The 14,811-nt window shown below is 41.4% G+C and overlaps 1 protein-coding gene across 1 annotated transcript in view; it reads right to left on the bottom strand.

Annotated features, from left to right (window-relative positions):
- Positions 1–3,554: 3,554 nt before the first annotated feature.
- Positions 3,555–14,811, bottom strand: part of LOC126495022 (tubulin alpha-1C chain-like) — a 28,933-nt gene continuing 17,676 nt past the window's right edge. Inside the window, exon 3 of the mRNA XM_050132631.1 lies at positions 3,555–3,751. Coding sequence (XP_049988588.1) covers positions 3,555–3,751 — 197 coding nt within the window. The remainder of the gene's footprint in view (positions 3,752–14,811) is intronic.

The following is a 14,811-nucleotide window of genomic DNA, read 5'->3' as shown; positions in this document are numbered from 1 at the left end:
TGTTGAAAGAGCATATTCAATCCTCCATGTTTGAAAGAGCATAGTCAGTACTCCACATTTGGCCTATCTTATTTTGCTCTTATTCCTGTGTATGTGCACACTATACGTGGGAGCTGAGTTGAAGCTTTACAAAGTTACATGAAATTTTGTTTTAACCATTTATGGTGTGCATGCCTATTGTTAGACTCTTACTGGAAACCCGTCATTCGTGTTTCCCAGGTCCTTTGAACTACTATTCATCTCTCATTATTTCTGCTAGCACGGCTGCTGGTGTCCTCCTCCTCTTCTTCCTTCTGGATGAACTGCCTGCCTCTGCCTCCTGAGTTTGAGGACTAAAGGCGTGTTCCACTATGGTGTCTAGAGCATAATCCCAGTGCTAGAAAAAAGATGCCGAAGGGTCAGGAGTTCAGTGCCTGTCTTGGCAATATAGTCGGTTTTAGACTAGCTTAGGCTACATGAAACTGTATCTCTAAAGAAAATGCCTTAGGGGAGATGAGCTGAACTCCCAACCTTCCCGATGATGAGCAGTGGAGTTGTGGGCCTGATAGGTCTTCAGTGTGTACATGGCCTTAGTTCTCTGAACTAATGTGGAGAACATGGACTGAAGAAGTGAAACATTGTGGATTGGTACTTAACTGGTTTCTCTTTTAAATTTTTTGTTTGCTTGCATGAATGGTTGCCTGCATGTGTGCTTGTGTACCCTAACACATGCTGGTACCTGCAGAGGCCAGAAGAGGGTTTTGGGTCCCCTTTAGGGCTGTGATTATCCCATGTGGGTGCTTGGATCCAAACTCAGATCCTCTGCAAGAACAGCCAGTGCGCTTAGCTTCTGAGTCATCTCTTCAGCCCCTGTTTTTCTTATGACCTTTAAGTGGGTTTTATCCCTGAGTGACACAGAGCCCAAATTACCCACTCGAAACCCTTCTTGGGGCCCCTTTTGTCACTCTTGCCGAGTTCTGGGGGCACCTTCCTCATTTCTCCACTCTTAGTGCTTGTGGTCCAGCAAGGACTATACGAGCAGGCACAACAATGCAGAGTTGTAGAACAGATGTGACTGTAAATGCTAGGGCAGATGGGTGGTTTAGGGCACAGGAAATCTTAAAATAGAGCTCTTCTTGGTTTTAAGAACTGTGAAGTTTACCATATTTCAGTCTTGTGAAGTTCCAGCTTAAGTACCAAGAGGTGTGAAGCTGGCCAGGCCCAGCCAGTCCTCCTGGCAAAGACTGTGAGTCACCTTATCCTTCCCTGTGGTCTGGTGGCCACTGCAGGTGTCCCTCACCTCAGCCTGGGGCAGGAAGAGCAGCTTGTAGCTGTGAAATGATGATGCCACTGAGGTCTGAGGGTCCCACTAGAGGGTTTGATTGTGTGACTAGGATTGTATCTGTCTCAGCATTCTAGGACAGGGAGTTGTGGCTTCACAAATAAAGGTCTTTACAGCAAAGAAACCAGAAAAATGAAGAATGTATATATATATATATATATATATATATATATATATATGTATATATGTATATATTTGTGTGTGTGTGCATGTGTGTGCATGTTTGTGTAGTTTTGTCTTTTTTTTTTTCACAAAATGAATTTGGAAGACATAATTCAAGAAAACAAAACATTTCCTTAAGTTTTCCAGCTTTCTGTTTTATTACCTGGTCATTTGAAGTTCAGTATTTTGTGCTGCCCTTCGGTCAAACAGCCACAATGGGAGTGTCAGTCCATTTCTTCTGAAGTGACTGTCTTCCAATGCTAATTGTGCTCATTACCAGCTTAGAGTTTTCTAGCCCTTCAGAGCTCAGTTACAGAGCTCAGAAGAATCTGCTGCTAATTTGACTTTACAGTTATTGGCATTCTGTCTCGGTATTCAACCAAAAAATTTCCATCCTGTGTCCCGTTTTTTGTTAGCTACTGTTCCTTATCAAGCACATTGGTAAGCAGACCACATCCTGTTCATGCTTTGGTAACAGTAACAGGCAAAACAGATGGGGGTTTCTTGCTCACAGACTTTGCATAATGGTAGAGGCACAAACAGTATGGAGAAAGCCCAAAGATGCAGGCGCTGCACTTGCTTAGCCTCCTTGGTGAGGATGACTCCTCCTCAGCAGTCACAAGGGTGTAAACCGCACCATTAATATATCCGTGGGCAAGTGTGATATAAGTCCTCGGCTATGGAGCCAGGTGTGAGTTTCCTGAGCAGCAGTGAGTCACTGCTGGAGAGCTCTCAGTTTTCGGCTTTGGCTCATCTGCCATCCTCATGTTCTTCCAAACACCTGCTCTTTTTGATAGGGTCGGAGAGAAAACCTAACTCATTCTGTGCGTTAGAGAAGTATCGGCAGGCTAGGAAGTGTTAAGTTATTTTGAAATCTAAGAGCTTTTTTTAAGATGTTATTTTTATTTTATTATGTGCTTTGGTGTTTTGCCTGCCGTATGTTTGTGTGAGAGTGTCAGATTTTGGAGTTACAGACAGTTGTTAGCTGCTGTGCGGGTGCTGGGAATCGGACATGGGTTCTCTGGGAGAGCAGTTAATGCTCTTAACTGCCAAGCCATCTCTCCAGCTCCTACATCTAAGAGCTTTCTTCTTTATTTCCTGGTTGCAGTTCTGCAGTTATTTTTACCTTAGGAAGTGGGTGACACATTCTCTCTACTTTAGAAAAAAAAAAGACTCTTTAAGATGCAGTGTTTTGCTCAAACTTATATGATAATGAAAGATTAGAGTCTTGGACTTTAAATATAATGTTTAAGGTTGAATGCAAGTTCCATTTTCCAGGTTATGATTAAAAACTTTATTTGTGAAGCTGGACCTGGTGGCTCACACCCCTAACATTTGGGAGGCAGGTAGGAGAGTCCCAGGCAAACCAGGTGTACATAGTGAATTCCAGGTCAGCCAGGACTACATAGTGAGACCCTGCCTCAAACAAAACAAAACAAGACAAAACAAAAAGCTATTTGTATATCTTGTTAAATCTTGACAAAAAGCCTGAAGAGAAGTTGCGTTTCTCTTTTGCGGTAGTCAAAAACTTTGTGAATGATGGGACATGCCTGAAGTCACAGGAGCTTGTAGGTGTTTCCACTAATGTCTCCAGGTGCATGCTTTGTGGCAAGCTAAAACACTGGCCCTTCTGAGTACACATGTATTCATATTCTCTGTATTCTGGAAGTCTTTATAGGTCCAGAGTTACAAGGTATCCTTGAGTAAATCAGATGACTTCTTTTTTCACATTGCAATATTATTTTTATTGCTTTATAAACAATACCATTCAAAATTTCCACTCCCTCCCCTCCTTCCATTTCCCTCCCCTCCCCCATACATTCTCTCCTGTAGGGATAAGCCCTCCCCTTGGGGGCGGGCTGCCCTCAGGCGTATGTTTACTGATATATTGGGCGGGCAGAGGCTGCGCGCCCCTTCCCTTCCTCTCCTGTCTCCGCTGGCTACTCCGCTGGAACCTTGGTTTCGTGAGTCTGGTTTTGTTATTAAACTTGTTCAAATACCTATTACCTTGGTGATTTATTAATCCGACCGCTGCAGTTGGCCGCCCAACGTGGGGCACAACACCTGCTCTTTAGACCCGCTGTGTCCGCAGCAGGTCAGGCACACAGGCTGCCGACTTCCCCGCCCGCAGCCGCGCGGCTCGGGACGCGAACGCGGCCCCGAACGCGATCGCCTTAGCCACTCCGCCCCCTCCGCCTCGGGTGACGCCGCCCGCCGGGCTCCCGCCGCAACCCCGCAGTCCTCGGCACTCCAGCGCCCGCCCGCCCGCTTTAGGTTAGCAGGCACGGCTTTGTTCCGCGCACCTCCCCCACACCGGTTCTAGGCTGCTGCGGCTCGCAGGCAGCTCTTTGTGTTCCTCTCGCAGAGCAGAGGACTTAACCCCTCCCTCTCTGCCTTGACGTTTGGAACTGAACAGGGAAGCTTAAATATTTGCGGTTTTACAACACAAACCGCCACATTGGGCCCCAAGGGGTCATTTGTATAAATTTCAGTCTTGAGGTTCATTTCAGATCAATTCTCCACGTGGATTCAAGTGGACTCTTTCGCCACCTCTGGCAGGAACCAGTCATTACAGGTAAAAAATTTTTTTTTCCTTTTATAAATAAAATGTCTGATAATATCACCTCTTCCAACTTCCATAACCTTTTTGAGTGTGCCATGTGGGAGATCCTACAAGAGGTGTCTAGCACCCCACATCTATGGATCCTTCTGGGATTAGTAGTTTTCCTTGGTCTTAAGTGGTTTGACAACAAAAGTCTGATAGAGTCTTTAAGAGACGAATCCAGGATTCTTAAGGCAGAGGTTGAACATCTAAAAACTATTGGAGATGAATCCAGGATTCTTAAGGCAGAGGTTGAACATCTACAAACGATTAAGCATGACAATGATCTTCTCATGAATCAGTTTAAAGTTCTACAGGAAGAGAACAGAACTTTGTTTAACAAGACAATGGTGACTGAAAAAAACTTAGAAAAGGTTCAGGCTGATATTAAGGAGAAATTTATTATTATGGAAGAAGGAACAGCTGATTTAAATCGTAAATTTCATCAGTCACTTTCTGAAGGGACTGAAACATTATCTCAGAGAATTAAATCGGTTGAATGGGAAAATCAACTTTTGTCTAAAGCTTATGACAGAGTGGTGGAAAGATTGTCAATACAAGAAGGCACGGTTTATGCCATAAAAATCATGTCCAAAGATGAGAACTTATCTCTAACGGACAAACTTCATACTTTAGAATCCTCAATGAGGGCTTTGGAACATAATTCTGGACAGGAGATACAGACATTGCAGAAGGCAATGGTGAATAGAATTGAAAAGATTGAGGAATTTCTAAATTCTGATTCTGATGAGGAAGAACAAACGGTAGAAAGGAAAGTTTTAACTACATCTGTGGGTAAATCCCTCCGGGACAATTTCCACAAATCTCTATCTACACCTCTACCTGCCTTTCCAGTAATAACGACAGAGAAGGTGATTGGTTCCAAAAACCCTAGGATCCTTAAGGAAGATACATGGGAGCCTGTCCGTATAAATGATCTCAAAGAAATTAAACAGGCTGTCACGGCTTTCGGGATGCACTCCTCTTTTGTTAAAGAGATGCTAAAATCTTGGGCCATAATGAGCAGACCAACGCCTTTAGACTGGACCCAGATGACCTCTGCAGTCCTTGAGAGTGGGACGCATTTAAGATGGAAATGCTTATTCAGGCAAGAGGCTAGACTTTTAGAACAGCAAGAAAAGGCGAAGGGAAGTGACATCTCCCTAGATAAAATTCTAGGTGAAGGACTCTTTTCCGATCCTCAGGAACAAGCTAATTTGGATGAAAGCATACTCTCCATATGCACTACAGCAGCCTTAAGGGCTTGGGACAGGGTACAAGACCCAGGACAGAGAATGGAATCATTTGTTACGATTAAACAAGGTCAGAGAGAACCCTTTAGTGATTTTTTACAAAGACTTACTAAGGCTGTACAAATAGGGATACCTGACCCTGACACAAGACGTATAATGATTGAGTCTTTGGCTTATGAAAATGCAAATGTGGAATGCAAAAAGATTTTGGGGCCTTTAAGGTTCAGATCAGCACCCTTGGAAGAATGGGTCTTGCATACACTGGATGTTGATACATTTGATTATGGCACTGAAGCATGGGTAGAGGAAGCAATTTCCAATGGTAAAAGGAGACATCAGAATACCAAATGTTTTAATTGTGGCAAAATGGGTCATATGAGAAGGAATTGTAAACAACGGACCTTCAGAAACAATAATAATGCGTCTTCTAGAAATAACAGAAATAGAAGGACTCAGCCTTCAGGTTTATGTAGAAGATGTGGAAAGGGTAGACATTGGACGAATGAGTGTAGATCTACAAGAGATAGACAAGGAAACCTGATACAGACGGGAAACGTGAGAGGGGGGGCCTCACAGGCCCCCATGGCAAACATGGTCCAGTCATTTCCAGTTTCTGCAGAGAACGTGCCTCGTCAGGACAATTAGGAAACCTCATGCCTACTGTTACAAACGATAATGAGCAGAAAGATGAGTTACGTGTGTTTTGGCAAACTTCTATAAATGATCAAAGACCTAAGCTGAAAGTGTGTGTAAATGGCATTTTTATTACTGGCCTGCTGGACACAGGTGCTGATGTAAGTATCATTACCCCAGAATCTTGGCATCCATATTGGCCTCTTCAGAATGTAAATGTTCAGTTCCTGGGAATTGGAACCCTATCTCGAGTAAGACAGAGCACGAGATGGGTTGAATGTATAGGGCCTGAGGGACAAATAGGGAAATTAAGGCCATATGTAGCCAGTATTGCAATGAATTTATGGGGTCGTGACCTATTACAACAATGGAATACCCAAATTAACATTCCTGCTAATTCTAGAGCCTATATTTCTGAGAATAATATTAAAAGATATTACAAACGGAGAAAACCGGCCATTCGGGCCGTACAAGAACAAACAATTGAAACTCCTTCAGAGATACCAACAGCATTGCCTCTAAAATGGTTGACTGAGAAACCAATATGGACAAAACAATGGCCTCTAGCTGAGGAAAAGTTACAGGCTTTAGAACAGCTGGTACAAGAGCAATTAGATGCTGGACATATAGAGGAATCTACCAGTCCTTGGAATTCTCCTGTATTTGTGGTTAAGAAAAAATCAGGTAAATGGAGAATGGTGACAGATCTCAGAGCTATCAACAAAGTTATTCAACCTATGGGTCCTCTGCAATCTGGAATCCCTTTGCCCTCTTTATTACCAAAAGGATGGCCTCTTATAGTTATTGATTTAAAGGATTGTTTTTTCACCATACCTTTACAAAAAGAAGATAGAGAAAAATTTGCCTTCACGGTGCCTACTTACAACAATTCTCAACCTTCCAAGAGATACCACTGGGCCGTCCTCCCCCAGGGTATGTTAAATAGCCCCTCCTTGTGCCAATATTTTGTGAACCAACCATTGCAAATAGTACGCAAGAAGTTTCCTGAATCTATAATATTCCACTACATGGACGACATCTTGTTATCCGATTCAAACATGGATACCTTGAACAGACTGTTTGAAGAAATAAAGATACTTTTACCTAAATGGGGATTGCAAATTGCTCCTGAGAAGATACAGAAGGGAGATTCTGTTAATTATTTAGGTTATAAAATAGGTTTGCAAAAAATTAAGACACAAAAGGCACAAATTAGGAGAGATCGCTTACGGACTCTTAATGACTTTCAAAGACTGTTAGGAGACATTTCCAGTCTACGACCAACTATTGGGATAACACCTGATCTAATAATTCATCTGAACAAAACCTTGGAAGGTGATAAAGATTTAAACAGTCCCAGAGAATTAACAGCTGAAGCAGAAAAGGAACTGACGATGATTGAGGAAAAATTACAACAGGCACATGTGGACAGGGTGAATCCAGAGCTCGATTGTATTCTCGTCATATTACCATCCAAAATTTCTCCTACAGGAATTTTAATGCAGAGAGATGATATTATCTTGGAATGGATCTTTTTACCACATAAACCAAGTAAAAAACTGAAAACTTATGTGGAAAAAGTCGCCGAGTTAATTATAAAAGGAAAGCTGAGACTTCGTCAATTAGCAGGCATAGACCCAGCAGAAATTATAGTGCCTTTCACTGCTGATGAACTAAAGAAATTATGGGAAGATAATGAACCATGGCAAAGAGCTTGTGCTAGTTTTTTGGGAGATATTAATAACAATTATCCAAAAAGCAAGAGGCTTAACTTCATAAAGAGAACTTCATGGATCCTTCCTCGAATCGTCCGTGATGCTCCAATAACTGGAGCCCGTACATTCTATACTGATGCCAATAAAACAGGGAAGGCAGGTTACAAATCGGAAGACTTGGGTAAGGTGGAACAAAGTCCTTATGATTCTGTCCAGAAGGCAGAATTATATGCCATTCTTATGGTGCTAAGGGATTTTAGAGAACCTATTAATATAGTTACTGATTCGCAATACGCAGAAAGAGTTATTTTACATATTGAAACTGCTGAATTTATACCTGATGATACAGAACTAACCTCATTGTTTATCCAGGTTCAAGATTTGATCAGGAACAGGCTCTGCCCTATGTACATAACACACATCCGATCCCATACGGGTCTGCCAGGTCCTCTAGCACAAGGTAATGCAGACATTGATCAGTTATTGATTGGTAGTGTGCTACAAGCCTCTGAATTTCATAAAAAACATCATGTTAATAGCAAGGGTTTGAAGAAAGAGTTTTCTATTACATGGCAACAGGCTAAGGAGATTGTAAAGAAATGCCCTACTTGCTCTTTCTATAACCAAACGCCACTGCCAGCAGGGGCTAATCCAAAGGGCACCCATAGGAATGAAATCTGGCAGATGGATGTGTTCCACTTTGCAGAATTTGGCAAATTGAAGTATGTTCACCACACCATTGACACTTATTCAGGCTTTCAGTGGGCAACTGCTTTAAGTTCAGAAAAAGCTGATTCAGTAATCACTCATTTATTAGAAGTCATGGCTATCATGGGTATACCTACACAAATAAAGACGGACAATGGTCCTGCTTATGCCTCTAGGAAAATGAAACGGTTTTTTGACTATTACAATATCAAGCATGTTACAGGTATACCATACAATCCTACAGGTCAAGCAGTCATAGAAAGATCAAATCGAACTATAAAAGATATGTTGAATAAACAGAAAGGGGTGGAAAACACCCCCAGAAATAGGTTACATAATGCTTTGTTAACCTTGAATTTTCTTAACGCTAATGAGAAGGGGACAACGGCTGCAGAAAGACATTGGATAATGGAAAAGTCTACTGAACTAAATCAACCAGTTTATTTCAAGGATGTGCTGACCTCACAATGGAAACCAGGAGATGTGCTGCGTTGGGGAAGGGGTTTTGCTCTTATCTCCACAGGTGAGGAACAATTGTGGATACCGACAAAACTAATAAAGGTTCGGTATGAAGAAGAAAAGCCATTTGGAAAAGATAAATAACAATTCTTTCACAAGGTTGGCGAGCATACTGATGGTAAGGAATACAGATAGGTTGGGGGCAGGGTTCTTTTCTTATCTCCACAGGAAAATATTGATCTTCAAAGACTTTAAGGGACCCTGAATATTTAATTACTGATGGATGGATAATAGTTACGACCTACTAAGGATCAACTAACATTATATACATACCGTAAGTATTGATTTTTTATATATTTATGTATATATGTTTTTTGTTTTTTGTTTTTGCTTTTCCTCGTATCTGTGTCTTTCTTTATATGTCAGTATATGTCCTTGTTGTTAGTGTCTAAATTTCCCATAACAAGCAACAAATTTTCCTACAGTAATTTTTGAAGTTTCCAGGATGAAGATGGGGCCCCACAACATCAACTCAACCTGGTTTTTATGACGTCATGAATATATTGAATATATTTTTTTTTTTTTTTTTTTCTTTTCTACGTGCTAATAATTTTTTTTGGTACCAACTGCACAAGACAATTTCGAATGGTGCACATTTTTTGACGACACTCTGGCCGGACCTTCTCAAAGCGCTCAGGGACTAGTTATAATTTTCTTAGGCCAAAGGTTAATTTGGGAATTTTACCATCATTTGCTTTCACAGGAGCCCCTAAGGAGAACATCGCCCCCATGTCAGCTTGAAGCAATCTTAGAGGACGGCGTCCCCTCCCCCAACAGAGTTTGCCCTCAGGGTTAGGGACATCTTTTAGTGGTTGGTTTGGGGTTGAGGGGATGGGGAGATGTTTTATGGAGTTAGGGGTATGTTAAAAAAAAAAAAAAGGGGGGTTAACTGGTTTGATGGGATGATTGGTATTTGTGAGTTACTGTTTTTAGAAAATTGTATTGGTACTGTTTCCTGTATATTGACATATTGAATATTGAATGTGAGTGTTCCTACCTCTATTTTTGTATAAGAGTATACTTATATTGTATTGATACATCTACCATATCACAATGTACATTTCTACCTCTGATACTATTTATGTAATAACATTGTTTACATTTGATATGTAATGACATTGTTTACAGATGAAGATCATTGTCTTCATGTATTGCACAGTTGTTTATTTTTTTTTGTCTTCAAGTTAGATAGGTATTGAGAATTTTATGTTGTTCATGTTTATTTTTAGGTTAATAAGGTATTCTAGATACATAGAGATTATATTTAGTATAGATAGTATAATCTTCAGCCTCTTTAAAGAGCTGTAGAAAATGGCCTTTAAGCTAACCTAGAATTCTGTGCCGAGACACAATTACTCCTGGCGACACCACTCTACTCCCGAGAGAACGTTGAGCACCAAAGACACTCCACTGGGAGTTTGTCTTCTTGGCAGAATTGGCCTTTGGGTTAAGAAAAGCCCATACCTCATCTACTGACAAAGATATGAAACAGGATTTTCTTATCTTGCCAAGACAGGGTAGGATAATTCTAAGAAAATTCCTTGCATTTGATAATGGTATGTCAGTCATGCTAGGCCTTAGCCAAAGTTGGTTGACTCAACATTGCGAACGAGAATTTGGGTGATTGCCCAGGTAGTCTGTTGTCTCTGTCATTTATGGCACGCTTTGGATATCGCTCATTTGTTAAGTAATATTTATTCCCTTCTCGGATCTTTGACGGAGTTGAAGATTATATAATTGTAATTACTCTCTACATTATTTAGACTCCTTGAGATAGAATGTCTGGTAAAACTTTTGTTCTCAATATTGTTTGTTATATCTATTATTTATTATTATTGTTTATAGTTGTATTTAGGTTAGTTCTGTCTTATTTAGACAAAAGGAGGGAGATGTAGGGATAAGCCCTCCCCTTGGGGGCGGGCTGCCCTCAGGCGTATGTTTACTGATATATTGGGCGGGCAGAGGCTGCGCGCCCCTTCCCTTCCTCTCCTGTCTCCGCTGGCTACTCCGCTGGAACCTTGGTTTCGTGAGTCTGGTTTTGTTATTAAACTTGTTCAAATACCTATTACCTTGGTGATTTATTAATCCGACCGCTGCACTCTCCCCTCCCCCTCCAGTCATAAGAGAGGGCAGGGTACCCTGCCCTGTGGGAAGTCCAATGTTCTTCCCTCTCCATCCAGGCTTAGGAAGGTATACATCCAAAGAGACTAGGATCCCAAAAAGCCAGTACATGCAGTAGAGACAATTCACAGTGCCATTATCATTGGCTTCTCAGTCTGCCCCAGTTGTCAGCCACATTCTGAGAGTCCAGTTTGATCCCATGCTAGTTCAGTCCCAGTCCAGCTGGCTTTGATGAGCTCCCATTAGATCAGGCACACTGTCTCAGTGAGTAGACCAACCCCTCGTGGTCCTGACTTCCTTGCTCATATTCTCCCTCCTTCTGCTCTTCATCTGGACCTTGTGTGCTCAGTCCAGTGCCCTGATGTGGGTCTCTGTCTCTATGTCTATTTGTCATCGACAAAGGTTCTATGGTGATATTCAAGATAGTCATCAATCTGACTACGGGACAAGGCCAGTTCAGGCACCCTCTCCTCCACTGCCCAGGGTCCTAGCTGGGGACATCCCCTTGGATACCTGGGAACCTCTCTAGAGCCAATCCTCTTGCCTGGGAGCAGGAAAGAAGATAGATGACTTCTTCACAGTGTTTTCTTTTGGAAAGCTGAGACAACATTGGGACACAGTGTCTGTCACATTCTCCAGCACGGCTACTCCTGCACCCCCACTTACCATCTTCTCCAAGCATAGCTTTCTTAAATCTCTTTTCTTTCATTTCTTGGTTTTGGTGTGTTGTTAGTGCTTTACTCTTTGCTCTTTTTGGGGTCCACCACCAAGTTCCCAAATAAATCACACAGAGGCTTATTCTTTCTTATGAATCTGCGGCTTTAGCTTGGCTTGTTTCTTGACAGCTTTTCTTAAATTATCCTATCTACCTTCTTTTGCCTCTGGGCTTTCATCTCTCTCTATTTCTTATATATATCTTTACTTCTTACTCCATGGCTTGCTCTGTAGCTGGCCTCTGGAGGCCTCCTTTATTTTTCTTGCTCCTCCTACTTATTTTCTCTGCCTGCCAGCCCCACCTATCTTTTCTCCTGCCTCACTTTACACCTTTCAATTCTTTATTAGACCAATCAGATGTTTTAGAAAGGCATCGTAACACAGCTTCACAGAGCTAAACAAATGTAACATAATAGAATATGACACATCTTTGGATCATTTAACAAATATTCCACACCAGAAACAAATGTAACACATCTTTAAATAATATCCTACAAGGTGTGTATGTGTGTGTATGTGTGCGTGTCTGTGTGTGTCTGTGTGTAGACTGGAGACAGATTCCCTCAGGATTAGGGGACAGAGACAACAGTAACTAGTGGGAGGTATTCTGGAAACATTCACTCTGCAACCAAGAAAGTTCACTTATTCTGTTGAGCTAATGTCTGGACCTCTGGTGTAGGACAATGACAGATTTGTGTAGCGACTTAGAGATACTTTGGTTTAAGAACATAAAGGGGACCCATGAGATGTCTCAGTGGGTAAAGGTAGGGGGCACATAAAGACTAGTGACCTACAAAAATTAATGTTTTTTTAAGTCTATAAAAAAACAATGTTAGACAGAAACTGGCCATGTAAGACAGAGGCAGCATAGCCCAGTGATGAGACCAGGAGTAGATACGAGCAGACATTGGAGGTGGAAGTGAATGAAGACTAAAAGAGTGATGATTAACGATTGGCCAGACATTAATAAAGGAAGACAGAAGCAGGAAGTTCACCTCTGGCCTGTTCAAGTAGGGGTCTGGCTTGTCATTGCATGTCAGTTCCTCTTCTGTTTTCCAGCCACTGTCCATTCCCCGTCCCCCAGTGCTCCATTAACCTCTGTCACTTGATTGAAGGACAATTTAAATTGCTTTCATCAAAAACAAGCTAGTGACTTAGAAAAACTAAAGTCAAAGAAAGGAAAGTTTACTGAGAGATTTGATCATATTCTGGCAAGAGTTAGCTTATGATGACAGACCATAGAAATTAAATAATCTTCCTTCCCTTTCTTCCTCTAATATTATTATTAATTATTATTTTATTGTGGTACTTTGGGTTATCTCTGAACGATACTTCCAGTCCCAATGAAGTTTCTAAAATCTTCAGCATTCAGTGTTAGAATGTGAGGCCTCACTGGCGATATACACAGCAAGAGTTTTGAATGAAGATCTATTGATTTAAAAAACAGCTTTTGCCTTAAAGCAGTGGTTCTCAACCTGTGGGTCTTGATTCCTTTGGGGGGTCAAAAGATCCTTTCCCCGGGGCCAAATATTAGATATCCTTCATATCAGATATTTACCTTAGGATTCATAACAGTAGCAAAATTACAGTCAGGAAGTCACAACAAAATAATTTTATGGTTGGGAGTATCCACAGCATGAGGAGTTATATTAAAGTGTTTGAAGCATTAGGAAGGTTGAAAACTTTTACCTTAAAAGGAATAACGGTTTATTCTGGAGCCATTTTGAGTGATCATGGCTTCTTATTCCAACGTGGAAGCAGTTTAATGAACTTTTGTAGTTTTACAGAACCGAGAAAGGCAGATTTAACATATATATTGTTGGGCACATTAGAGAGATGATTACAGCAAGATGAGGGACACTTTTCTATAGTTCATCAGATGACATTCTTAGTGCATGCTGGAAGTTAGTGGTCTGCTAAGTTAATAGATTTCAGGAATGGCTATTTAGAAGGCTAAAGCTATTCTGTGTAATGTAGTCAGACCCTGAACTTACAACATTCCAATTTCTCCACATCAATGTAGTTTTTTGCTTGTTTTGATTTTGACGTTTTCAAGACAATTTCTCTGTGTAACAGTTCTGGCTGTCTTAGAAATCGATGTGTAGACCAGCCTGGCCTTGGACTCACAGAGATCAGCCTGCTTCTGCCTCCTGAGTGCTGGGATTAAAGGCATGTGCCACTACTGCCTAGCTCACATCATTGTAGTTTTTTTTAAATTTATTTATTTATTATTGAAAAAAAATTCTGCCTCCTCCCAGCCTCCCATTTCCCTCCCTCTCCTCCCACTCCTCTCCCCCTCCCTCTCAAGTCCAAAGAGCAGTCAGGAATCCCTGCCCTGTGGAAAGTCCAAGGTCCTCCCCCCTCCATCCAGGTCTAGGAAGGTGAACATCCAAACTGGCTATGCTCCCACAAAGCCAGAACATGAAGTAGGAACAAAACCTCATGCCATTGACCTCGGCTTCTCATCAGCCCTCATTGTTCACCATGCTCAGAGAGTCCGGTTTATCCCATGCTTTTTCAGTCACAGTCCAGCTGGCCTTGGTGAGCTCCCAATAGATCAGCCCCACTATCTCAGTGGGTGGGTGCACCTCTCGTGGTCCTGACTTCCATGCTCATGTTCTCCCTCCTTCTGCTCCTCATTGGGACTTTGGGATCTTGTTCACATTTTTTAATGTACCAGTTTTAAAGATATAATTAGTCATTGCATAATAAAGATGGTTAAACCCTACTATGAGTTGAGATCATATGCAAAAACACTTCATAAATTCTAACTCCTAAACAAATGTTAATAATAATTGATAAACTGTTAATTAAAGATAACTAGTCATGATGCAAGGTATGGAAGTTGTCTCATAACTCATATTTTCATCTTTTTTTTTTTTGCTATGACTGATGGTCACTAACAGAGGTGCCCAAATGTGAGCACCATGGTAAAGCTCCCATGATGTGAATACAGGTAGGACATCTTGTTCACAAACAGGCAGCCTATTAGAGACCAAATAATGAGGAAACACACACTTTCATTTATGACTCCCATCTTGTAAAAACTGTTATCCTATTGTA

This window comes from Alexandromys fortis, unplaced genomic scaffold, assembly GCF_014885135.2.
Source record: "Alexandromys fortis isolate MF-2015 unplaced genomic scaffold, M_Fortis_MF-2015_v1.1 scaffold_388, whole genome shotgun sequence".
In the NCBI taxonomy this organism is placed as follows: Eukaryota; Metazoa; Chordata; class Mammalia; order Rodentia; family Cricetidae; genus Alexandromys; species Alexandromys fortis.
Note: the sequence above shows the minus strand (reverse complement) of the source record. Positions and strands in the feature narration are given on the sequence as shown.